The sequence below is a fragment of the Protopterus annectens genome, chromosome 12.part0, assembly GCF_019279795.1.
Source record: "Protopterus annectens isolate FY-2018-M chromosome 12.part0, PAN1.0, whole genome shotgun sequence".
Taxonomy (NCBI): Eukaryota; Metazoa; Chordata; order Ceratodontiformes; family Protopteridae; genus Protopterus; species Protopterus annectens.
In genome coordinates this window covers 187610562-187637340 of record NC_056746.1, presented here as the reverse complement: position 1 = coordinate 187637340, position 26779 = coordinate 187610562, and the positions used below count along the sequence as shown (strand labels likewise).

The 26779-nt window shown below is 39.3% G+C and overlaps 1 protein-coding gene across 1 annotated transcript; it reads right to left on the bottom strand.

Annotated features, from left to right (window-relative positions):
• Window positions 1–4588: 4588 nt before the first annotated feature.
• Window positions 4589–26680, bottom strand: MRPS34 (mitochondrial ribosomal protein S34). The gene is made up of 3 exons (XM_044089219.1): window positions 26221–26680; window positions 17800–17842; window positions 4589–6511 (listed from the first exon to the last, which is right to left on the bottom strand). Exons 1-3 carry the CDS (start codon window positions 26536–26538, stop codon window positions 6222–6224), a joined length of 651 nt encoding a protein of 216 aa, XP_043945154.1. The 5' UTR covers window positions 26539–26680; the 3' UTR covers window positions 4589–6221.
• Between the last annotated feature and the right edge of the window lie 99 nt (window positions 26681–26779).

Below are 26779 nucleotides of genomic sequence, written 5' to 3'. Positions count from 1 at the left end.
ATATGGCTCCAAGAGGTATCCTGTTCCGAAGAACTCACAGTAATTGTCAGATCCAAAGGCGAGGATGCCTTTGGATCTGACATAGTCGGTACTGGAAAGCTCAGAATCATGGTATCTGAAGCTTCCAGCAAAGTTAGAGGAGGAATTAAGGGAGGGGTAGGTGAAAGACTGAAGTCCCTGACATGTGGGCTTAGGAACAGAGGTAGTCTCCTGTCATACCTTGCACTCAGAGAATTTTCCTCACCAATCTCTCCACATCGTCTTCAGGAAGGCTTCTGGAAGAATGTGTGGACATGACAAAGGGAGATCTGGGTCGTTCCAAAAAAGGAGAAGTCTGTCTGGAAATGGGTCAACTGTAGGTGAATATTGAGTCCTGGGTAAGAAAAATGTACTGGAAGATGAATCTTTAATTTGAGGTGTTGGTCCCAAAGATCTCTGCACCGAAACGTCTTTTTTCTTAATGTATCAGAAGAGAAGACATGGTCAGATGTGAGGGCTGATTGGTAGTACTCTTCGGTTCCGACAATTTCATAGGTTGGTACTAGACTATCAGCCCAAGGGCATATACAAGCCTAGCCATAACAATTCCCTGGATATTTCTTCCCACAATACTTACTTCTCTGGACCCCTGTCTAGCAGGGAGACTGACGTGATCCCCGGGGTGAATTTCGTATCTCCCATCCAATCGTCAGGGTTCCTTTTGTAGAGGGCCAAGGAGGCGCTCTGCTTGACATGTATGGGCAGTCTATACGAGTATGGGGAGTCTCTGGATCAGAAACCTATCCCTCCAGCATCTTTTGTTCATTGTGATGACAAGGTTTATATCCCTGGAGCGTGCATCTCTGAGGGATTGGGATTTCTTTAAGTGTAGCATGTCCAACAGCTCTGGGTTTGACATGGCCTTGTATGTTAAGCAGAGATCGCCTCCGAGTAGACGATATGCCGCAGAGTATTGCTGGATTTTTTTTAGATGGTCAGCACAGGGCATCTGCTTTAGGCCTGTGATTCTTTTAGTGAGGTATTTCTGCAGCCTTTCCAGCTGTTGCAGATGTCTTGTGAGGTACATACCACATGGGGTGTTGTACTTTATAATAGGTCTAACGAGGGATGAGTACAGTGGGACAATTACCTCCTTTTTCTGGATGAAAAGCCCTTGGTGACAAGGTGTGCCACATAGAAGGATTTCCTGACTGTTGTGGCGATGTGGTTATCGAAGGTGAGCCCACTGTCCACCTGTGTCCCCAAGTCTCATCACACTTTCATTTAGTGTACTGCCACCTGCGTGGTTTATTCATGGGTACACGGTTTTTCCCAAAGGGGATAACTGTACATTTCTTGGCGTTAAGCTTGAGCCCATGGCTCTGGCACCAAGCATCTGTTTCTGTAAGGCCCTTTTGTAGAATATCCACATCATTTGGGGATTCATTAATGGCTCCCAGTTTGCAGTCATCTGCGAACTTTAGTCCCTTACTGTTGGCCTGTACTTCAGAGAAGTAGATGCCAAACAAGAGCTGTCCCAGGACTGAACCCTGTGGTACTCAACTTGTTTGGAGCTGGATTTGGAGTTGGCTACTTTTACAGTCTGGGTTCTGTCAGTAAGCCAGTTGGCAATCCATAAAGTGACACAGGGATTTATGCCCAGTTTAGGAAGTTTATCTAGGATTCCAGAGTGGGGGAAGGTATCAAAGGCCTTTGCGAGGTCTAGATAGGCTGTGTGGACCACCTTACCCTCGTCCACAGCTCTAAAGGCTGATTCGAAGAAGTCATTCAGGTTCAGGAGACAAGAGCGGCCCTTCACGAACTCAAACTGGGTGGGGGTCCAGTGTTTGAAGTTGCCAATGTTTTTGTTTTTAAGTTCCATGATGATGCGTTCCATGCCCTTACAGATCACTCATCAGACTGATGGGACGGTAGTTCATGGGATTCAAGGTGGATCCCCCTCTTGTGGAGTGGGATAATTGTAGCTGTGCGCCACTCAATGGACACGATGCCTGAGGGGAGGCTATGATTAAACATGACACTTAGCTGAGGTGCCAATTCATTTTGTAGTTAATGTAGTACACAGCCCGGGATGTCATCTGGTCCCATGGATTTTGTATTCTTAGCTTTGGAGAGTGCGGTTTCTACCTGTGTGGCAGTAATTACCGGAATTTGGCAATCTTTTGGTATTGAGATGGGCTCTTTAGAGGGTGAGGGGGGGGGGAGTTTGCAATAAATCGATCTGCCCGGATATTGGCAATATCCTTGGGATCAGTATATTTAATGCCATTCTGTTGTAGCTCAGAGCAGATCTGAGCATTGCCATTTAGATTCTTGACATAACTATAGAATGACTTGTGGTTGTCTTTGGAATCTTTGGCAATTTTATTTTCGTAACTAGCTTTGGAGGATTTTATGGGGGATCTCAGCTTCTTACTGAGGCTGGTAAGGGAGTTTTTGCATCTTGGGATTTTCCTCTTTTCTGCAACAGTTTCTTCCTTCTATTGTATAGTTTGTTTATGGCAGGGGACCACCAGATTGGCTTCCTGTTTTTGGAGGACAGCATCTTGGTTCTATTTGGGATGGCACGATTCACGTATGAGTGGATGTGCTCGTACAGTGCCTGAGTGTTGGATTCGGCAGTTGAACTTTCAGCTCCAGTCTGCATGGGTGTTTTGAAGTTTGTCAATTCTGACGTGAGTAGCATGAAGTTGGCTTTGGAGAAGTTTTTACGGAGGTTTACTTACTGGGGGGTGAAGGTGGTATGTGGATGTCATTGGAGCCGAAGGCTTGGACAATTTAGTTCTCTGTTCTAAAGAAGACGGAACCAAAACTCTTCAAGCTTGGAACCAATGGAGAAGTCAGAGTCAAAGAAATTCTCTTCTTAGCCTTCTCTGAGACCCAATAGGCGGAGGAAGAGGCAGGACTAGATACTTCAGATTTAATTTTTTCATCTTTCTGTAGGTAATTAAGTTCCAGATATGGCCTCGCTGAAAAATGAGGTAAGAAGTCCTTTCAGAATCAATGCATTGCTCTCTAAGAAAGCATGGTGGCTGAAGGAGTGGCAAATGGAGCAGTGCTCCTGAAGACGGTGGGGTCCCATACAATACAGAGTCAGAGCAGGGAATTTTATGACTAAATTTCTCACAGCTCTTAAAGCCTGCCAGGCCTTTTTCATTATCCGGCACTGAAGAAGCTACACACACACAGACACACACACACACACACACAACCACAACAGGTTTAGTAGAAACAGAAAAACAAACAGTTAACGGAAAATATCAACTATGATATTTTAAGGCTACATAAAATGTAGAGGAGACGAGGAAAAGATCGACGAGGACATTAAAAGAGCTACACGAAAGTGCAGAAGAAAGAGAAAGATAGGTTTAGAAAGGGGGGGTACCAGCAATATCAGAGTACAAACGTACAAAAAGGTAAGGTTTTAAGACTAGGGAAAATTCAAGGCTTATGACAGAAGAAAAAATAAATAAAATCACTTATCTGGCTAGAGAGGAAATGGCTCCACATATAATTTGCAAAGCGACAAATAAGATCGGAGGTAATTAGGACAGATGTATTGTGGGTAAGGGATGAGCTCAAGCTAATGTAGCAGCAGAGTCGGTCACAGGTAGAGGATAGAATTAAAACTGATATAATCAGATATTGCTTTAAATACAAGAGCATAAACACAGGAAAAAACTTGCATTAAGAATAGATAAAACTGTGGAATGCTTTGGCAGTACATGTTCTGTCTTGGAGTATTTCTGTTTAATCAATTAGTTTAATTTGCTGAAGAACATTGAGCTCAAGAGACCAAACATGTAAACTGCTAACTTAACTGAGGAAAACAACTTTGGACTGACTGTCCATTCAGCTTCTAAAGCCTCAACTAAGTGGTGCGTCATATTCATACAATAGATCATTTCAAAGTTTTCCAAACAGAATCTAGCCAAAGTTAAGAGAAATTGTTCTATAATGGAAGAAAAATATTTTAGCAGACATTTATAGCATAGTGGTCCAAACTACAATACCTCTCAACTGTCCAGAATTTCACAGAACGTCCAGATTTTTCTCTCACATATGTGGTCTATTCCTCATAAAATTTGTGGTTTTGTAGGTAATCATTGAGAATGTAACACTTCATGTCCTTTAGAAAATGCACGTTAATGCAGAACATATTATAGTAACTTTCTAAGTTTGTAAGAGCAACATATAAAACATGATCCCGATTTGCCCCCCCCCCCCCCCAATTTGGCTTTGTCCATAATTCTTGTGCTAAAAAGCTAAGAGATATGAAAGTCTGAATGAAAACTGCATATTAACCATTCGGCTGCAGTGCTAAACATGACTATTAAGGTCTGAAAGCAAACCATAAAGACAGTCCAAAATACACAAAACAGGCTAGAATGTTGAAGACAATCATACTTAATGTAGACTAGTAAACACTGGTCATAGACTACTATACCACAAATGCCACTTCAAAAGTAACGGACAACAAAAATAGTAAAAATGGAAACAGCTTCACTACATGACACACTTTCTAAAATGACAAACTTCAAACAGCACTGAATGTTTAGTTTTCAAGAGAAAAAATGACTAAAATGAATAGATCAATATAGGTTTAATTCAATTTTAATAGCAATCATTAAATATAAAAATGTACCCTTTTTTCCTTACAGTGAACTCATTTTTGTCAAAAACAAAACAGACTTGTCCAACATCTATTAATATATACTACTGTGAGTTATAAAGGTTGCTAAAACTAACTGAAAAGTCACGATGCTTAGCACTTTGAAAGTACTGTGAGTTGTTTTCTCTCAACTAAGTTTCATGGAATATGGCTAGTTCTATAGTTCACATTCATGTTTTTGCACTGAAATGCATCTCTGAACAACCTAAACAGTTTAATTAGGTTTAGAATGCACAATTTGTTTGCATTTGAGTTAACACCACCTCATGGGAGGAAAAAAAATCCCCTGAAATGTGCTGGTATACTTTCATTTACCCAAAAAGGCAACCAAGACAGAGTACATTCTCATTAGAAATGAATCAGTTATAGAATGTCATTGGTTTTATTATACTTTTGGTCTAAAGCAAATCCTGCAAGTATAAAATTACTACATTCAAATAAAATAATTATGGTACACAGTAGCAATTCAGTCCGATGAGCACTTATAGCTGGCAACTCGTTCATGAAACGGATACCATGCACAAAAGTTACTGCAAAGATAAACTCTGTTAGTAATGCAATTGTTCATCAAAAGTTTTGAGCTTTTCTTTGATTATGAAGCCTTGGTACCTGAAGCAGTTACTATGAAGGTGTGTAGATCTACTCATCTTGGTACTAGGAAAGGATAGATTTATACAATGGTTAAATTTTAGCCAACTAGAATATTTAAGGTCTAGTAGATAAAACAGCAGGGTAGCCCATGAATCCCTGCTACTTTCCACCCCCCTTTCATGTTTTATGATGATGTTTAATTAACATCACATATGGATGTGCACAGATGAGGAACTGCTGACCTCAGTTTTGTTTAGACTGAAGCATTTTAGCTACTGGCCTCAAATACATCATCACTATACTTGAGCAATGAGTTCCAAAAATGACTGGAATATGTCACTACATACTATTGAAATGGAAGTATATGGAAAGGGTCACCTCATTGGTACTTGGACTGCCATTTCACCAATGCTACCTCTTTAGCAAACTACTTTACTGTGTGGGGTGCCAATACAGTTTCCTTTTTTTCTGCAGTTTAAAAATCATTATGTACACTACTTTTAGTTCAGCTGTTAAAGAACTAAAATACCTAAATCTCCAAAAAGAGAAAGCCGGAATTTGACAGGTAGAAGGCAGGCAAGGGATGCTGGCTAAGAATGCTGCTCTGCTCCCAAAGTTCTCCATTACCAACAAATTGGGGGTGGAAGCAGAAGTGGCTTCAGGTATGGATACTATTACTGTCATCTAAACACACCAAGTTTCTTGTATTCATAAGTCTCTCTAGTAATCTGAAGTGATTCTTCCCCACAAAACTTACCTCTGCCTACACTGACAATTCTATGTAATTGCCATTTATGTGTCTGCATCTCTGGCTCTTTCTTTTAAGTAACAATAACAAAAAATATGTACTTTACGCACAAGACTGGAAGGAAACAACCATGAAAAACTAATTTCTGTATCTATGTGAACACATACACTAACTATAAACTGTGCTACAACTGTACAAAATAGCCACGTTTTATACAGGGGTCCCCTCTTGTTGCTGGATCTCCTGGTTTCTTGGCAAGTCTTTAGAGAATGATGCAAATCTTTCCAAATCCAGCAGTGGTTCCTCTGATGTGGACTTGCCTTCTTTTTGTCTTTGAGCAAGAATCATGGCTCGCAAGAGTGGGGGGTAAGGCAAATACCGAATTGTTGTCTCTGGTACTGGTGTAAAGACTTTAAAAGCTTCTTCTTCATGTTTTGGCACAAGCCGCCAGTCATGGTACATTACTTTGTCAATCTCCTTCACTTCTTTCTCCTCCTTTCCTGTGAATGGAAAACAAGAGTTAATACAACTCATTAAATCACCACATCCTTATTAAGTTAATCTTTAGAAATGAACATAAAGCTGCCACACTATACCCAGCACTCAGAAACAATCCCTCCCCTGAACCACATAGGGAAAAAAGTTAACTAGGGAATAAAATGTCAGTAAGCTAACTAAGGCCTTGCAAAAAGCAGTTTTAGATGTCCTCTGAAAGTTTGCAAGACTTTACCAAACTCCTTCTCTTGAACACTAGTCAGAATGTACTCTTCTCTCTGGATCATCACTGTTCTATTAGCTAGTACAGACACTTTATAATCATGGTTTAAAATTGAAATAGGTGTGTATGAAGCTGGGTCTGATGGGTCACTAGTACAGCCACAAAAGCTTTCTTCCAAGATGGTGGTGGTGATTTGCTTTGTTTTAAAAATACTGTTAAACAAAATCTTCCAGATCTTCAGTTTCTTCCCTCCTAATTTCCAAAATGCCACAGACATACCATTAATTCCTGGAGGCATTCCTGATGACTAATTATACATCATTTTATATAATTTCCTCCGACATTAGCGTCATCTACCTCTAAATCTTGGCATAATTAAGTATTTTCAAAAATATTTCCATTTATGTTTTTTATTCTTTATTTTCACATTTCCCTGCTTTATATAAATTTTCATAAACTTTCTGAAATGCCTCTACAACCTATACAGGATTTCTGGTCATTTTTCTTGTTCTAGGCTGCTTATGTTTGGCAATAACCCCTTCTACTTTCAGCTGCCTAAGTTGCTGTGCTAAAAGTTTTTGTGCTCCGGAATTATCAAAAAATAGTTGCTTCACAGCATTTTTCTAAACTCATGCATATTATCCAGACAGTCTTCTTGTTCTATGAAATTCTCCTCATTCTGCAATACTTTAACCTTTGTTATCCCCTCTAAGTAATTATTTCTTAACCACATCTTTTCCTCTTATTTGTACCCTCTTTTCAAACTCAATTTTCATTTTATCCCGTTCACTATCTATAACTTCTGAAAATATATCTATCTTCCCTAAGAAGTCTAGGTTAATTTCCTCTACCTATTCCTTAGATTCCTGTCCTTTAACAGGTAGGTGGAAAGCACCAGGCTCTCATTTTTATTTCATTACCTTGCATTTTTATCTTAGTTTTTCTTGGTGTACTATCTGAAATAATTACTGGATGAGTGTCAAAGCTTCAATTAAATGGAAATATTACTGTAAAATATAATTTCAATCTAGTCTAGCAGTTACTGCACACTGGGGAATAATATACAAATTCTGTCCAAGTTCCTACTAATGAATTCACATCTTCCATACCAAATACTTTCATAAATTTCTTCAGATATATACCCTCTTTTGATATAGTTTCCATTCTAGGACCCCCAATACTTCCTCACTGTTGCAAATCAAGTTCCAGTCCCAACTATAAGCAATATCCCCTGCTTCAAGCAGACCATTTCCTCCCCAAAATATCTTAAGCTCTAATAACAGCTTTAGGTGGAACATAAATATATGCCAGGGTAATACTCCTCCCTTGCCAACAGCCCCTTACTACTACAAATACACCTTTGTCTTTTTCCTCTTTTCTGTCACTACTGTAGCCCCTTTGTCTCCGATATTCTGCTGAACATCCATCCTGAAATCCTTTCACATGCGCATTCCTTCCTAAATCTGTCTCTTGCAACACTGCTATTTGCATTCTGTATTTCTTCATGCGATTCAATATTCTAATCTTTTTGTCTACACTTGTAAGGTCATTTAAATTCCAAGATTAACCCAAATAGCATAGCCATTATGATAAAAAGCTATTCTTTCCACCTGTTACACATGATTTTTTTGAATGTATATTTCCAATGTTTGTGTTACATGCACAAACTGTTTGGGAAGCTGATCTTTTATACACTTGTTTCTTCTCATCTTCATCTGAAACTGTGTCACATTTTCAAGACGTTTTTTAATGAAAACCCTCAAACAAAAAATAAAATGCATTTTCAAAACACCCCCATCTACTATTAACTTAGAACAGAAACACAATGCTATGTGTGCTTTCAAAAAAAAAGGGGGGGGGGGAGTTTTACCAAATTGAAAGCTGCATCCACAGGCATTATCTAACCTAAAAATAAGGTAATCCATGCTAAAACACAGACTCCAGCCTGTGTTTCCTCTACTCCCCTCGCAGATGTAAAAATGTAGCTTGTATGCTTTCAGAAAACATGAACTCTTAGTTCTAAGAAAAAGTGCCCTGGCTATCTTTAAATAAAACTAAACTGTATACTGTTCTAGTAAATGCAGAGAACCACACCCACAGACTCAGAAAAACATGTTTATTTCATCATGGTTTGGTGTTTCCTACATTTTAACACCACTCTGGGACTATTTACAGGTTTTATTTTTGTACATAATTTCCAAGTCTGACACCATGGGGACTGGAATCTTGAAGTAATTCTGATTGTTTAGTCTGCCTCTAGGTATCCCAAAATGCAATGTTAGTCTGTAAAAAGTTAAATCATGCAGGTCTCTTTCTTCCTAAAGCTCCTGTCACTGCATAGATTTTATATGCATACACTGCTGTCTTTCAGTTAGTTTTAAGTAACATTTCATGTTGTTCAATGACTACTTAAACACTGTGCAAATGCCATAGAACAGACTTTCAAAATTATTTTTATTGCTGCTTCTTTTTAGAATGGCTAAACTGCATTTTTTGTGAAGCTTGAATAGTACTACTTTGACTTTTCCCATCCCCCTTCACACTTAACTTGTCTAGCTGTCATAGTGCTAAGGGTAATTTGAGCTGTTACCTGCTGTGATTGACAGCTCACAGCAGGAGACTTGACTCATGAACTGTTTCCTTGTTCTAGCCTTTACTTTCTCTATGGGCACGGGAAGGACCAGGGGGCTGTGACATTACAGCATGGGTGGGTTTTTAGGAGTCAGTTTGGGGAGACAACTGGCCAGAAAACTACCTGTATTTAGTGGCCTTGATGATATTAATGAATTGGAGACTGCAGCAAGGGTGGGATAAAAGTTTTTTGAAAGTGAAATCACCTTCTAGTGGAGAGAAACAATAAATTTAAAATATTTAAATGCTATGTTGTTTATTCATAGCAGGGACAATAAACAGGGAGAAAAAGGACAGAGAAGTTGAGTAATAATAATAGAATCCCACCATTGTCCTTTAAAGTATTAACACTACTAGAGGGACCGATATCTCTTACTCACTTCCTAGAATTTCAAACTATTTCTCACTGGACTGCTTGCCATTGTACCTTTAACATTTTCATTTCCCTCGGCAAAGAATGCTCAGACCTCTCAATATTAATAGCTTGGACCTGCAGACAACTTGTCTCCATGGAAAAATCCTCACCAATGAATCTTTATAAATTTAACTCAGAACAGAATGTAAACTGCATTAAGGTGTAGACTGACTCCCACTGAGTATTCGCTAATGGAAAAAATAATATTGTTGCAGATGTTAGAAACTTTGCTTTCTTCATGAAGTTCTTCTTCATGTTGTCTTTCTTTCAAAGCCAATTTAGCCAAAGGCATTAATGTACACATTCCGCCCCTAACATTTAAAATTTCCCTGACTACACACTACACAAAAACTGCTTTACCCTGTATAACATGTAGTTTATATTACGGAATGAGTTATATGAAAACCTATAAGAACAACAATTATTTTACTTAGTTCCCTCCATTTTGCGTCCTTCTAAACATTAATGACAAAGTGGAGTATATGCTTTATAATCCACTTAAAGTCAACACAAGTCCAGTCTTTTTTAATCACATTTTTCTTACAAAGCCATATTTCAGAAATGGGGTAGATGCTTTATAATCTCCCATTTATTCACTAATTTCAATGTTGCTGGTCTTCCTGTTCATTCACTAATTTCAATGTTGCTGGTCTTCCTGTTCATCTTCCTCTCCAACACAGGATGCTGGTTAAAGTCCAAGGTACTCCTGATTTTTTAATCAACTTCTCTGCTTTTTTCTGTCTCTCAAGTATCTTCCTTTGGAACACTGGAAAAGATTTCACTGACAAAGTCTCTCTATGACCTTTACTATCAGAAAAATGAGAAGCAGTTACCTTCTGCTTGCTGGCTCAGTTTTTTCCTTTGCCTGTTCTAAATCAAAAATGTATTTGATTCTCCAGAATAAGAGACAACTAGAAACAGCAGCTTGAATCTCCACATGCCTCACAACATTCCCTGATTGCTGGGATAAATGTGCTTCTCTTCTGCCAGGTGTACAATGAACACTCATTTTCCACAAACACTCTACTGTCTTCAATTTTTAATACTTTTCCCTTCTGCCACAGTTCTGTCAGGATCAACTTTTCTGACCGTAATATTTCATATTTACTAATATAGGTCTTGGCTGCTTTCTCATGGCCAGGTTTGTAGCATATAGCTGATGTGCCCTTTCAAATTAAAAAATCCCGCTGTGCTGCTGGAGTGTACTTTCGTTAAATTAATGCAGTTCTTCCAGTCTCTCTGGTACAGCAGAAAACCTCACGTTTTCTCTGCACACACTGTGTCTTAACTATTTTTCTAAACATCTCTTCTTGGGAAGCCTTATTACTCATTTTTTTCTTCTTCATTTTTGTAGTTTTATCAGTTCATCTGAACCATTAGTTAAAGATTCTACCTTTTACAGCCATTTGTTATTTTGAGCCAATATATTCCTTTGATGTTTTGTTTGTTAATCACCTCCGAGTACATCTGATTTATTTTTCCTCTAAATGACTGGATCCAAATCTCTTACACAGTTCAAGTTTCAGCTTTTTTTTTTTTTTTTGCTGAACTGCTGCAGAATCTTCATAGACTGTTTTATCTTCACCTTTTCTGGCTGATTTTTTTTCAGCTTTTCCAAATCTCTCTTTTGCTGGCATCCAGGTAGTGTTCTTACTAGAGAGTAACTCAATTTCATCCAACATACAGTTTCAGTGGCACTCCCTTGTCTCAACTTCTATTTTCACATTGGGACACCTTAAGTTAAGCTGTTGATTAGCATGCAGCCATCTTGGAAGTTCTGTAGCAGTGTCATTTTTTTATAACATCCTGATAGGTACTAAACATTAGAAACTCCAGCTCAAACAGTGATCATCCATACAAGGCTAATATTTTCTTATCAGAACTGTATTCAGTACATATTAGCATTACCTGGGTGCCCGGTGTTTGACTTTGTAATGCTTAAGATATGCTTCCTGACAGAACTCCCTTGACAGCAACTAGTAGAAATGAAATAGATAAATGATAAAACTATATCCCCTAACAAAGGACAAGCACTACTGAAAGATAGGAGAAATGGATGTCAGCAAAATGTATATTCAGTTTGCAATTACTAAACTGCTACTGCACTAGGCAGAAGCTAAAACACAGAACTTCTGGCCCTGACATGACATCAGTAAGTTAAGTTTCACCCATCACAGCCACAAAGTAGGAAGGGGGAACAGCATTGGCTGTGACAGCTTTTTTAGGTCCTTTTTTTCATAAAACTGTATTTTTTGTGAATAATATGAATTCAACAGCCACTAGCAAACTTCGCTAAAAATGTGAAATGGAATGCAAGTGCTACACTTTTATTTGCTGAATATAACATTTAAGCTGAAGTCAGCTGTATATAGTTTACGAAAAGCCACGTGTGTTATACTAAACTGCTGCATCTACCACTTATACCAGCGAAACCTAAATTATAAACCAAATGGCAAAACAGCTTGCATTAAGAATACCGATTAGAAATGTTACGTGCCTCTGTTCACAGAGACAGAAATTATTTCCTTTTATTTGTTCCAAAACGAAAAAAAAAAAAAAAAAAAAAAAACTGAACTCCACAAGAGGCCTTACTGTCATACAGAAAACGGGACAAAAGAAACAGTTTTAGTATCACCTCTTCTGCCTCAATGTCTCTTGGTAGCTGAATACCTCCACAACCAAGGGTTTTAAACATGGTGACTTCAATGCAAGATCTCTTTTTCACAGTTCCAGGATCTTGGGGTTACCTCACTTCTGGTTACTGTTTGGAATTTTGCATGCTCTTCTGGTAAGTGTGCGACTTTACTTTGGGCACACCAGTTTCCTCCCACCTCTGTAACATGTTGGTTGATTAACTGCACTAACTTTCCACATATATTGCATTTAACCTTGCCCTTATGGACTAGGATGTGACCCAGTTAAAAAAAAAAAAAAAAAAAAAAAAAAAAAAAAAAAAAGCTTTTGAACCATATATTTACACAAAAAGTCCAATTTCATAAATGTTAACCACATGACACTCCTCAACAACAAACAAATGATATGAAAATTACTGCTGCAGACAAAATAACAGGAACATAACACAGGAAAAAAATGACTCCCATATGATTTCCTTCACTACCTCCTACAAAAATCCTGAGTCTGGACTATGTCTGCAACAGACTGTGAAAGCACTGCCTGCTTCACACACACAGTACCACAAAAAAGAAAAAAATCATTTCAGAGCTGCTTTAGCAAGTTTAAATATTGGTTTGGCCTACATGCCTAGAAGAGTCAGGGTACAAGACAAAATTTTTTTTTAATTGCGTTTCCAGACACTATACATCCCACAGAAAATGTGTTACCTGCAACCCTCTTCCAGCAATAAACAGTTTAAATACAGAGCCTCGAACTGGCACATGTCTATAATAACGACAGTGATAGTAAAAATAAACTCACAACTGGCAGACTTCTGGAACAAACCACCGTAGATTAAGGGTATAAGTGCTTTTAGACTGCTCTGATCATTTTTTTTTTAAAGACTGTACTCAAAAGCAAATATTCTGAAACCACCACTGATTCCCAGAAATCACTGACCACAAGACTGGTTGCAAAGTCTGCAGATTCAATACACAGTACAATTTTGAGTTCCTCAACAGTAACCTCACTAGTTTTAACTACTACAAGGACACCACATTCAAAAGAAAGGAGTGATCAGACTGTAAAGCATGAAATGTACAATGGACAGCGATTTACCCACAATGATTCAAGATTTGTTTCTGTCCCCTCTTACCTTGAAAGAGGTCCAGAAAGCAATAAGAGTTCTTAATAAGGGCAAGTCACTGGGTCAAGATGGACTGCTTCCTGAGGTACTGCACTCATTTAAATAGTTATACCTTCCCCATGTTGACAAAACTGTGCAATTACACATGGATGAAATTTTGGGTAGCTGGAACACTGCAATCATCTCTTAAGATTTACTCTCAGTTGTTAGACTAACATGTGCATCAGCATACTGAAGGTAAACCAGTCAATGTTGAACCAAAACACTGACAACCTAGTATGCATGTGCGGAGTAAGAACCTTGGTGCATGCAACTTTAAAACATTGTTTATTGCAGGGGTGCAAGCCCCCATGCACCCCTCCAGCTAATTATACATACTAACTCAAGAGACTGCACAGTCTTCAGAGAAAGGGAATATTACCCTAACAAGGGAATGTTGATCTCACTCTCCTGTCAACCATTTGTATAACTGACCAAATGTGGTTGATTAAACAAATGCTGATAAAACTCCCCGTCGACCAAATCAACAAAACCCATGACGGCATACTGTTTATGACAATAACAGAAAGGAAGCTTGCCTCTGTGGTACCTTTTTTGGTTCATAAGGATCAGACAGACTCACACTGGGACAGGCAAACATTTGAAAATGTGCTGAAAAACAGTGATGCAAGTCCAGAACGTTATCAGTGTAAGAAACCTAACCATCTGAAAAGTATACGAGTGAATAGAAGGCTGCAGTCCATTTTGAGTCATGGATATTTTGGGATTTCCACAAGCATTTATTAAATTATTTAAAATGTTACATGTAATACAGAGGGACCTCCAATAAGGTCAAGAGCCTTTCTTAAGTTCCAACAGACAAAGATGACTGTTGTCCCCACCTCTTACTTGCTGTGTACTTAACTCTAATACAGAGACTGAGAACGTCACAGATCAAGGTCATCAATATACAGGAACAGAATATAAAACTTTTTTTTGCAGATGGCCTGCTATACTTGGGAAGGACTGCACAAGATATGACTGGACTGTTTCAGTAGTTGAATACCAAAGATCCACTCAATGAAGGCAGCGTGTGATACCCTACCTTGTATCCAGGGATCTGGACTACAGGACAAAAGACTTTGATTGAGATAGAAGCATATCTGCCCCACAGCTGACCACAGATGGCTGCTCTACCCTCCTCTCCCCAGGAATAAGGCAACTGGTGCAGCTTTTAGAAAAACTGTTTTATTTAGTCTTTACAGGTAGACAAGAGTTCTTGCAGTCAAATCTTAATGGTTTTACAGTGAGCTCTGCCCTGGTTATAAGTGGTTTGTAAAGGAAGGGGTCAGAATAGCCAGGTATTTTAATTGCTGAAGGTAAAATACATCTAATTTGAATATGTCAAAATGGGGGGTGTTTTAATTGTTGGTGGTAAAACAAACCTCATTTGAATATGATCAATGTCTACCAATAGGGTGGAGTATCCACACTGTCTAATCCTTCCTTATCCTCTTACAGTACTTGTGCTGTATAAGAACAGTTAACCAAATTCAGGATAAGCCAAAAGTGTCTCAGCCTGTTCAAGCAAGACAATTCCTTTCCTTGCTGAAAAATAATCATGTGTTACTACTTAAACTGTCCTGCTTGAGATACTAAGGATTCACTAACATTCTAAAAACACTCTTACCACATGGCTTCTTCAGATCAGTCTGAAAATTTGCTATAACAGTGTATGTGCTTGGGTGTCCTCCTTTTTTCTTTTTTTAAAAATCAGACCTTTTTCCTAGATATTGGGACCATTCATCTTGTTTTCAATAAAAAAAAGACTGATTTTGCTTTCTTAAGTATTCAGTGCAAGTGGTTTGCAAGCACTGGAGCTCCACCTTCTCTAAGATGGTGTTCCTGTTGCCTTCATGATGCCTCATCTCTAGTTTATCCAGTACATGTACGCTGACCATCTCTAGTTTATGCAGTACATATATGCTGAATCTTTCATATTCAGGATTTTCCAGGTGGTACTTCGTCAATGTTCTCTTTGACCTTTTCTCCAGCAGGATCTACTTTGGCTTCTGCTCAGATGTCCTCATTCCTTTGTCTGTTTCACAACTGCACCCTATCACCAATCTCAGGCACTTTAATCTCCCATTACCTCTAGTTTCCTCAAGTGCTCTGCCTTTACTTTACCATCCAGGTGTCTGTACCACACATTAGTAGTGGTGTCACCACAGTTTTGTACACTTTCCTTTTCAGCTTATTTGGCATTCTTCTATCATATACTACCCCAACACTGTACCACTTGGCTGTAGTCCCCTTCGATTCTAGCTCTGACCTCCTCATTCAGACTTCTCCTCAACCACCCTTCCTAGATACCTGAAACTGCATTTGCTAAAGTTCTTGGTCAGGGTCTGCCTGTAATATACCACATCATCTGCTTACTGCAGCTTTGTTAACTACCCTCCAACCTATTTGCTAATATAGTCCATCACTAGTAGGAGCAGCAGTGAGCTCAGAGCGGAGCCCTGATGTACATCCAGTAGCACTGGAAACCCCTCTGTGAGACCGAACACCTTTTGTACTTGAGTCATACCTGGGTCCTCCTACACAGCCTGCACAGCCTGCACTAATTCTACAAAGGTTTCTGGGACTATGAACCACCACAAGATTGCCCACATCAGCTTTCTTGGGACATTGTCATATTCTTTCTCCAAGTCAAGGAATGCCCAAGATGAATTACTTCTTTGTCACTAGTGACTTCTCAACTCTCTCCCTGAAAACACTAGTTCAGTTGAGCTGCATCCTGAACTGAATCTGAACCACTCATTTATCTTATTCTCTACTACTTGTATTCTTTTATTAATCACCATCTCCAGAACTTTCATGCAATGTGATAGGAGTTGGATATATCTAAACTGCACACAGATGTGAATGCCCCTTTGTTCTTAAACACAGTATGCCTGTTCACCAATTATCTGGTACATGCCTTTCTCTCCACACTGCTGAGTACCTTTGGGAGCCATTTCTCCCCATCTCACCCAACATTTTTATCACATCTGCTGTGACCTCATCTGAGCCTGCTGCCTTCCCTTCATTTTCCTTATAGCTGTTTGTTATTCATCAAGGGTGGGCTCCTCCTATTCCTTTACTGTAGGTTGTGTCTGGGGGCAGTACAGCTTTTGTAGAGTTTTTTTTTCATTCAGAAGCTGCTGGAAATACTCCTTCCATCTACCTTTGACATCCCGTGGACCTGGGAGCAGGTTGTTGCTAACATCCCTTATGAAGGATGTGGTCTACCTTCTTTTTTTATTTCTGTCTTTGTGTTGCAATCGGATAGAGCTTTTGTGTCATCTACTGAGTCACTTTCCAGAAAGCTGGCAGAGTGCCTCTGATGCCTTGCTCTATGCTATTACAACCCCTCTTCTAACCTTTTTGTTAGCCAAACAGTATTCCTTCCTAGCTTGGTCTGTCATCTCCAACTTTTTTCTGTACACTTTGCCTTTTGAGGACTTCTGTATTACACCACCAGAATTCCTTATGTACCTTACTTCCAGACCTGTTATGTAATCCTCACATATGTTTTGAGGTGGTGCCATTCTCCAACTCAACCTATTTTCTCTTTTTCCTGAGGTGCTACAGCCCTGAGTAATTCCTTGAATTATTGTGCTCTCTCCAATCAGCTTCAAAGTTTTCAGCCTAGTCTCTTGTTGACCTTTGAGCCTTCTTTGACCACTGCTTGCAGCTGATTGCAACAAACAGCGTTTATGATGTGGGTCAACTGCTTCATCAGGGCTGACTTTGCAAATCACTGATACTACTCCAGTGCCTTTCCTTATTAGATGGACGTATACCTGTGTTGCATGTTGGCCACTCCTGTATGTGATCTTGTGATTATCTCTCTTGCTGAATCATGTGTTGGCTACTATCAAGCCATTTGCCAAACAGAAGTCTATAATGGCCTTTCCTTTATTCCCACTCCCCATTCATGTGCGACAAGGCAGTTCTCAAACCTAGTTCTGCCCTGATATGTGCATTCAGGTCCCCCTCATTATCAACACTTATTCAAGCTATCCTGCCTTTCAAAATTAGCACACTTTTAACACAAACTCATTAAAATTTAGCAATGTTAGTAAACAGGACTGAGCCACAACACAAACTTGCATAAAAATGCAATTTCGATTCATCCCCCTTCAAGACAACAACATTTTTTACAGTTAGCCAAGTAACATACCACTGCTTCTCTTACTGGAAGCATTTCCTTCTTTACTGCTGAATACATATAGCTCACCTCTGAAAGTAAGGACTCCCCAGGCTTTTCCATGGTCCAGATTCTATATTAAAAAAAAATAATAATTAATTCCACACTATTTTTATGCAAAGAAAATCATGTTTTATAATTAGCTGTATACAATGACAAAATATTTTGAAAACTGGAATTCCAATCCATCATCTGCGTTTGGGTTCCTAGAACAAAGCGTACTCATCATCTTACATAGGATAATCATGTAAGCCTACAACGGAGGTAAACAGGAACATGGTTGTCTTGTTACTACCTCACACTGAAAGCAAATATTCAAAAAAAGTGTTACAGTTTTTAGATGCCTGATCTTAACGTTTATGACTGCAAAGAAAATGAAAACTGTTCTAATTAAGCACACATGAATCATGAAATCTGGTTTTGTAGTTTGCTGTCAGCCAGAAAGCACTCCATATATAAAGGAACACACCTGGCACAGCAAATAAAGTGTCTACCAACAAATCTGTAAAGTGATGTAATAATCACTGAAATACCAACTGAACCCCAAACACAACAAATGACAACACAGGGCAATTTCAAACATATTCACTTGTACTGCCACTCTGGCAGCATAGACATTGAGATAGTTCTGACTACAGCCCAGCCGACCTGTGTTTGTTCATTGACTTGGGCAACTGATGGAGCATCAGGGGAGGGATGAGCGAGTCCATGATGGGGGGGGGGCAGTTACATGGGCTTCCTTGCAGAGATCCTAAATACAGATTAGGGACATCACACTGAGGTGTGCAATCCAAAGAGGGGAAATGTGGTTGTGGATGGTATGCACAGCTGAGCTGTCATACAGGCAGGGTGATATGCATCAAGTCCCCACTGCACACTAGACCCTTGAACAAATCCAGGAGACCGCAATGGGGAAAGTAACGAGGTAGGTCCAGAAAGTGTAAAAAAAAAAAAAAAAAACCTGGTTAGTGGTGATCAGGACTTCCATAGATTCCATGATTATCCCAACTACTTTGCAGTAAGTCCAAAGGGAAAACCTTAGAGCTGGTAGTCGCAGCATGGATGTAGGCCACTGGGGAGGAAGGCTGCAGGATAAATCAGGGAGCACAAAGTGGGGAAAAAAATTATATATATATATATATATATATATATATATATATATATATATATATATATATATACATATACATATATATACATATATATTTACACACATACATATACATACATACATATACACACACACACACACACACACACACACACACACACACACACACTTCAATGGGTTAACTTAGGGTAGCTAAATAAGACCAAGAACTGCACACTACCTTGAATATGCCTTGAAAAATACAGCACCACTAAAAGGAGACATTCCTTCAACAATGCATAAGTGCTCAGATCACAGAATATTCCAACAGTGTTTAAGAAATATGGCTTTCCCCATTCTCAAGTCACTGAAAAAAGGCATTTTTTTTTTTGTGAAAGCACGTATTTATTCTCTAAACATCTCATATGTTAGATCAGGGTTCCAGCATGTAGCTTGCAAGACATTTCCCTGGGAGCTACATCGCCAAAACCAAATGGCTGCAGCAGCACTTTGCCATAGTGCAATACGGCTGAAAAGCATAGCCGCTGCAGCTGTAAACTATGAACGGAAATATTATACCTGGTGGCGATCCTTACAGACAGCTGCCCGGCTGTATTCAAGCAGAGACAGCCTTACTGGATGTGTAACACATTCCTTATTCTCATTCAAGGAATGTATTTATTTCATTATTTATTTAAATATTGAAATAAATGCATTTATTTATTTAAATACTGAAAAAAAAATGCATTTATTTATTTAAATAAATGAAATAAATGCATTTATTTATTTAAATAATGAAATAAATGCATTTCTCGAATGAGAATAAGGAATGTGTTACACATCCAGTACGGCTGTCTCTGCTTGAATACAGCCGGGCAGCTGTCTGTAAGGATCGCCACCAGGTATAATATCTCCATTCATAGTTTACAGCTGCAGCGGCTATGCTTTTCAGCCGTATTGCACTACGGCAAAGTGCTGCTGCAGCCATTTGGTTTTGGCGATGTAGCTCCCAGGGAAATGTCTTGCAAGCTACACGCCGGAACCCGTTAGATCCCTTGTTTTGCTACTATAACTATGGAAACAATTGCAATAATAAAGACAAAGCAATAAACACGACAAAGCTCAATTTATCAGGGTACTGTATGGCAAAGAGTTGGCACCGCACAGAATTATTTTCTGTACGTGTCTTGTCGCTTTTGTGTTGGGACATGAATAATAGAGTCTTTGTGGGTTCTTATCAAGCAGCTTTATTCTACACAGACATCACTATAGAGGCTGACTATGATTTAAGTAACTTGTATACAAACTAGCAACTGAGATCATACATGCTCACTTTCTAGCTTCTACAAAATGGCACTAGGGATTGCACGTGTCTGGAATTTATACCTGCACGCACAGCCTTGCATGCTCGAAACAATATCTGACTCTGATTTAGAGTTTGCACCACAGATACAATGTTGTGACTGCAATGATGATGATGATGATGATGATGATTCTGGTACAGGACGATGTCTGCGATTCCTCCTATACTCCACACCCTCAGAGCTTATCAAATAGGATCTTGGCTCAGCAGAGATGTCTGTAATCTGTCCTATTAGATCAAAACCTTTTGTGGTCTGAATTTGTATCGTCTCTCCTTCCCTCAATGAACTAAGTAATCTGCTCGATCTGTCGTAACTAGATTCCTGGACATTACACTTCTTAAACAATTGTAATGCCCAGAAATCTAGTAAACAATTATCCGCGGTGGTGCAGCGGTAGCGTTGTTGCCACACAGCAAGTGGTTCTCCTGTTTGATTCTCGGCTGAAGTGCGGGGAGTGCCTTCTGTGTGGAGTCTGCATGTCCTCCCCATGGTTGGGTGGGCATTCAAAAAACATGCGCAAATGGGCGTGCCTTCGTTGAAGGATGAACGTCGAGCTGGCACCTCGGCATTCATCAAAATCTACTGCCAATCATTAGCTGACCGGAGTTCCGCTGTGGCGACCCCTAACTGGGAAAAGCTGAAAGACAAAAACAACACTTCTTAAACAATTGAGCTTTGATGGTTTTATTGTTCTTAGGATTAGGCTGCAACAAACTTGATGAAACAGGTAGCATTAGTTCTAGTTTGTCTGGAAAGTAGTCTTTGAGCAGGCGAGCCAAGAATATCATCACGAGGTATGTTTCCAGATTAAGCAAATTCAAGAATGCATCTGTATTTTCATGCTTTGACTTTTCAAGTAATTGCTTTGCACTCTATACTGCTCATTCAGCTAGACCATTGAATTGAGGATATTCAGGACTACTAGTAACATATACAAAGTCACATTCTTCTGCAAATTTCTGAAACAACTGGCTAGTGAATTAAGTACCATTTTCAGAAAAAAGTTTGTGTGGACCACCATGAACTGAAAAATGATGTTTCAACTTAGTGATAACAGCTGTTGAGGTCAAGTTTGGTAGAGGATCAAACTCAATCCAATTCAATTCAAACAAGAGAGTCTACCAAAACCAAGTAGTGTTGACTGTTCCACTCAAAGATACCAGTTGCTACTGCAGACCAAGGTAGTTCAGGAATTGAACTTAGCTGAAGCGGATCTCTCTGCAAATGCGCTCTGATACTATTACATACGGAACAAGAAGAAAGAACTCTATCAATGTCTTTTGATAATGAAGGCCAAAATACTAATTCTCTTGCTCTTCCCTTAGTGGAATGATAAACCCGGGTGATCACGATGCAAAATCTGAATATATTCTTGTAAGGAAGCAGGAACAGCAATTTTAGGACTTTTGAAAACAATGCCATCTTCCATCAAAAATTCATCTCTGTAAGGAAAATATGCTTGCACCTCAGGTGATACACTAGATTGCTTCACGCTTTTGTGAATTGGATCAGTGGTAGTGTGATCTCTCAACTCATCAAGTCTAGTGGTGGAAAAATTATGCACTGACATTACATCAAAGTCAGAAGTCTCAACATCAAGCTGTTTTGTTGTACTTCTAGGTGATCTGGATAGAGCAATTTACCTTTAGTGTAGACCATTTTGAAATTCTACTTTTGCAATATGAGCATAGTTCTTTATAATCTTGTCGGAGCAGAATGCATAGGCTTCTTCAGAATAGTAACTACAGGTTGATGATCTGTTTCAATCTGGGATAGCTCGACCATGAATATAATTGTGAAACTCGGAACATGCAAATACCATCGCCAAAAGCTCTCTCTCAATTTGAGCATAATGCATCTCAGTTTGAGTTAATGTCCTAGGTGCATAGGCTACTGGTCTGCCCTCTTGAAGAATAACTGTGCCAACAGCAAATTTTGAAGCATCACAGGAAAGAACTGGTTTATTCACATCATAGTATCTTAACGTAGGTGACGTGGCAATTTTCTGCTTAAGGTCATCAAATGCCTTCTGATGATGTTCCAACCATGACTATAAAACATTTTTGCGTTGGCTCTCTCAAAGGCGCTGTCAACTCATTGAAGTCTGGTATAAATTTGTCTAAATAGTTGACCATACCCTGAAAACGTAAACCTTGTACATTGTCTGGCATTGAAATCTCCAGAAGAGCTGTTTGCTTGGTCGGGTCAGGTCTGAAGCCTGTACTTGTAAACAAATGACCTACGTACATAACTTCTGGAAGTCTGAATTTGCACTTCAGAGGATTGAGCTTTAAGTTTACTTCACGTGCTCTGTCTAGAACTTTCTTGAGGTTTCTGTCATGCTCTGCCTTCACCACTGCCTCCAACTAATAGATAGTCTACTATTATGATACAAAGATTAGATTGTCTACTATTATGATACAAAGAGAACCTAAAAAAATGTTCCATTGCACACTGAAAGACTTCACTTGCAGAATTTATTCCAAACGGCATCCTTAGGAATCTGTACCTGCGATCAAGCATCACTTGCCAAAATGAACTCTCTGAACCCAAAACAGAAAATACAATGGCATTCGGTATTGGAGATGCAACTTCAACTGTACGCATTGGATATGGTCTTTTTAATGCTTTGTTCAGGTCTCTAAGGTCAATGCATATTCTAATTTCATCTGAGCCTTTTTTTGTGAGCAGCTACCATAGACGACACCCATTCTGTTGGTTCTGTGACTGGACAAATCACACCTTGCTGCACCATCTTATCCAACTGAGCTTTAACTTTATTTTGCATTTCCATCGGAACTATTCTTGCTGGTCTGACTACTTGAGTGATCTCTGGGTCTAACTTCAGGGAATACACAACTGGAAGTTTGCCCAATTTGTCATCGAAAACAGCATACTCAAGAGAAAATGGCTTCAGAAAAATTGGAATTTGGAACTTGGAACTGTACTCACATGAACTTCTTTGGCAAAAGAAAGCAGATTCATTCTCAAACTATCTTTGAGACCCAGTAAAGACTGCACTGGTCATCAGACTATGTAGAATAACAAGCTATAACAGTACTTGTCTAAATAACATGAATGTATTACTGAACCTGCTGTTTGAATTTCTTCACCTCCATAAGCAACAAGTCTCGCACTACTGGTTACATTGAGTGGTTTGCAAATTTTCACTCTTGCAAATGCGTCTGCTGATATAACATTACACTTTGACCCAGTGTCTACTTTGAGCTCTGTGGATTTTCCATTAATCTGGACTGTACAAAATACTTCACTCCTTGCTAATAAGTTTACTGCATTAACATCACCTACATAGAAAGCTGACTGTTTCAGCTCTACCTGATCAACTTGCTTTTTTTGTGCGATCTTTTTTTACAACTGTGGCTCACTTGTTTTGCAAAACTTTTGGAAATGGCTCCAATTTTTACACTTCGACATTGCTGACCATATGCTAAACTCTTCTCTCTTCCATCCCGGTTCTGACACCATGTTACTTTTGTGTTGGCACATGAATAAACGAGTCTTCATGAGTTCTGTGTAAGCAGTTTTATTCTACACAAACACTTTATTATAAAGGCTTACTGACTATGATTTAAGTAACTTATATACAAACTAACAACTACGATCATACATGCTCACTCTGGCTGCATCTACGAAATGACAATGGGGATTGCATGTGTCTGGAATTTATACATGCACGCACAGTCTCGCATGCTTCTTAAAAATATAAGCCACACACACATTAAACTGATCTACAGTGTCTATTCTTGATCTTCTGACATTAATTACATTTTAACTAACTTTTAGAAGGGATGTGACAAATGTATCGGTTTCACTGCTTAAACTTATGCCAAGATATTGCTAGGAAATTACTATATTGCAAGAAACAGACAGGAACGTATGTTCCAATTACAAAAGTATCAAGTTTCCCAGCCTCTATGGGAAAACCTAGACTAGAGTACTGCAAAGGAGATTTCATGCTACAGTTGAGCCTGACTCAGCAGCAGTTCTACAAATTCTGTGAAAAAAAGTATCAACACTTTGTCTTCACACATATACCTGGAAAGGTTGTGGGACTCGCCAGGATAGTCTCTTGGCATTTTGTAGACCTGAAGGTATATGACCTTATATTCAGAAATGTTTTCTGTGAAGTGTTTTAACAGTGTGGTTGTTGATGTGTGCCAATAACCGATGTGTGCCAATAACCACTGTGCACATACTCGTTTCATCAAACTGAATATAGTACCCCCAGAATGCCTTGTCTCTCCTCTCCACAGTTTTTATGGACAAGTTTCAAGGTGCAGTCAAAATCTGCATAGATACCATTGTGAGGATACAAGATTAAGATATTTTCTTAGCATCAAGTAAATGGAAATCTCCTGCATGCACTAGAGCCACTCAGGTGATATTGAAGACTGTTAACTCACCAAATGCGCAGTAGCAAGCCCCACCTGACACACTGCAATGTCATTAATATTCAGCAGCTGTGCCAAAAGGTTGACATTCACTCCCAAAAAAGAAATGTTTTACTAAGGACATAAAACTAAGATGCCTGTTGTACATCACAATTCAAACGGGCAGAGTTCACACCACAAAACTGTTTCCTCTAAAACAATACTGTTATTAACTGCTGAAATTGTTTGCAGTATTAACAGCTGAAATTGTTTGCAGTAGCAGCACCGTTGCACAGCACTTGTTCAGCGGGGGGTTGCAGGGGGCTTGCCCCCCTGAAAAAGGAGAAAAGAAGTTTGTTGTGTGCATGAATGTTTTGTAAGGGGCTTTGTCTGGCAAAAGAACCTGCCAAAACACAGAATCATTTCAAACTCGCTGCTTCTTTTACAGTAAAAGGCACTGCTGATGTCTTGCTCTTTAAAAGAACCATTTTTGAAGCCCTGAATACTGCATTACAATGTATTCCTTGTCATAGCGCTCAACCTTCAGTCTCCAAAATGAGGAACACTAGCCCTCACATCGTGGAACAAATGGGCAAAATGTGGACGTTTTAATGAATATGACTCATTTCTATTTACAATGGATTTCACTTAAAAAAGACAGTCTTTCAATGTAGAACTTGAGCTTTTTAAAACCCCAAATGAGGTACACCACACCTCTCAAGTGTACCTCGTTACGAGGAACGTACCTCATTTGATGTCTTAAAAAGTTCATGTTCCTCAAATTTCCACATTGAAAGACTCTGTCACACATTCAGTGTTTGGAACTTTTTTCAGTGAAATCCATGGTAAATAGAAATGAATCATATTAATTAAAAGATCTTATTTATAAGTGAAACTAGCATATTTTAACCATCCAATAGCCTTCCTAGTTGAAGTGTTCCACATTTTGCCCATTTGTCCCACATTATGAAGGCTAGTGTTCCTCATTTTGGAGATGGAAGGTTGAGAGCTATGAGTGAGAGTTATGTTCCGTGTCAACCGTGGTGCATTTCCATATTGAAACATTGCCGACCACCTTGTCAATCAAGCAGGCCATGCCCATTCCTGCGCGAACCGAGTATGAGCCCCTAGTTTCAAGTTGAATGGGGTCTAACTGCAGTGCTGCTTAGCTCGCTATCTTATCTACAGTGAAGAGCCCCAAAACCCTGCAATACTAGAGGATATCCCAAAACACAATCACTGTTCCTTCAGGCTGAGAGTCAGCTAAGCTGCCAATGACACCTACTGATGATCTACGGATCCAGAGAGGGGATCCCTAACAGGCAGAATATGCTGGAGATTACCTCATCCAACTTGGGATCCCGCAAGCCGAATCACAGACGTCTGGTCTGCCCTATAAAATATGTAACGTCTGCACATTGCACATGTATGCCTCTCACCTCTAATGCTTGCCTTAAAGACCTGAAAGTGCACCAAGCGAAGTGGGGTGTTTCAATCAGAACTCGGTTAATATTATAACCCCCAAAACTGGTGGCAATAAAAACGCAAGGAAGACATAATGAAACTGTATTAAGCTTATTAAAGTATAAAACTTAAATCCATCTACCTCGGCTGTATAATCGACTTTCACTTTGGTAATGGTCCAGAAACATGGCTCTTCGTAATCACAGAGCCACGACTTCCGAGTCACTATTCGACCGATACCAAACAGTTTCAATCTGTTAAGAAGCTGAAAAAGACGATTCTCGACTCTAACATTCTCCCACGCCAGAACTGGAAGCCGTTTACCAGTAAAAGGTCGCGTCATTGTTTCGTAGTCCAAGGCATAGCGCTGCGAGTCCCGTGGCCGGTTCTTCAGTTCCCTGTATTCACGGATCTTTTTGGCCATAGCTGCAATCCACCTTATCCGTTTCTTACGAGCCATAGCGCCTGTCCTGAGATTTCTAATTTACTATGAAATATTAAACCCTATTAAATGTATAAACATATATATTTCTATCTGGAACTACAACAAAACCAGCGTTCAGTAAGAACGAGTAACTCAAGGTTGCAAATTGACACGTTAGTGTAACGCTATGAGTTGTGCGCTTGAAACTTCTCAATATATTTACAGTTCCAGCTTCTAGAGGGGCAAACGTTTCTTCTTGCACCTGGCAAAGTTACTT

Excerpts from the sequence above, each read along its gene's own strand:
- MRPS34 (XM_044089219.1), bottom strand. The coding sequence starts at position 26,538 with ATGGCTCGTAAGAAACGGATAAGGTGGATTGCAGCTATGGCCAAAAAG. Across the intron at positions 17,843-26,220 it reads AAGTCGATTATACAGCCGAG|AATCTGGACCATGGAAAAGC; the intron begins GTAGATGGATTT and ends TTTTTAATATAG. Across the intron at positions 6,512-17,799 it reads GGGAGTCCTTACTTTCAGAG|GAAAGGAGGAGAAAGAAGTG; the intron begins GTGAGCTATATG and ends TTCCATTCACAG.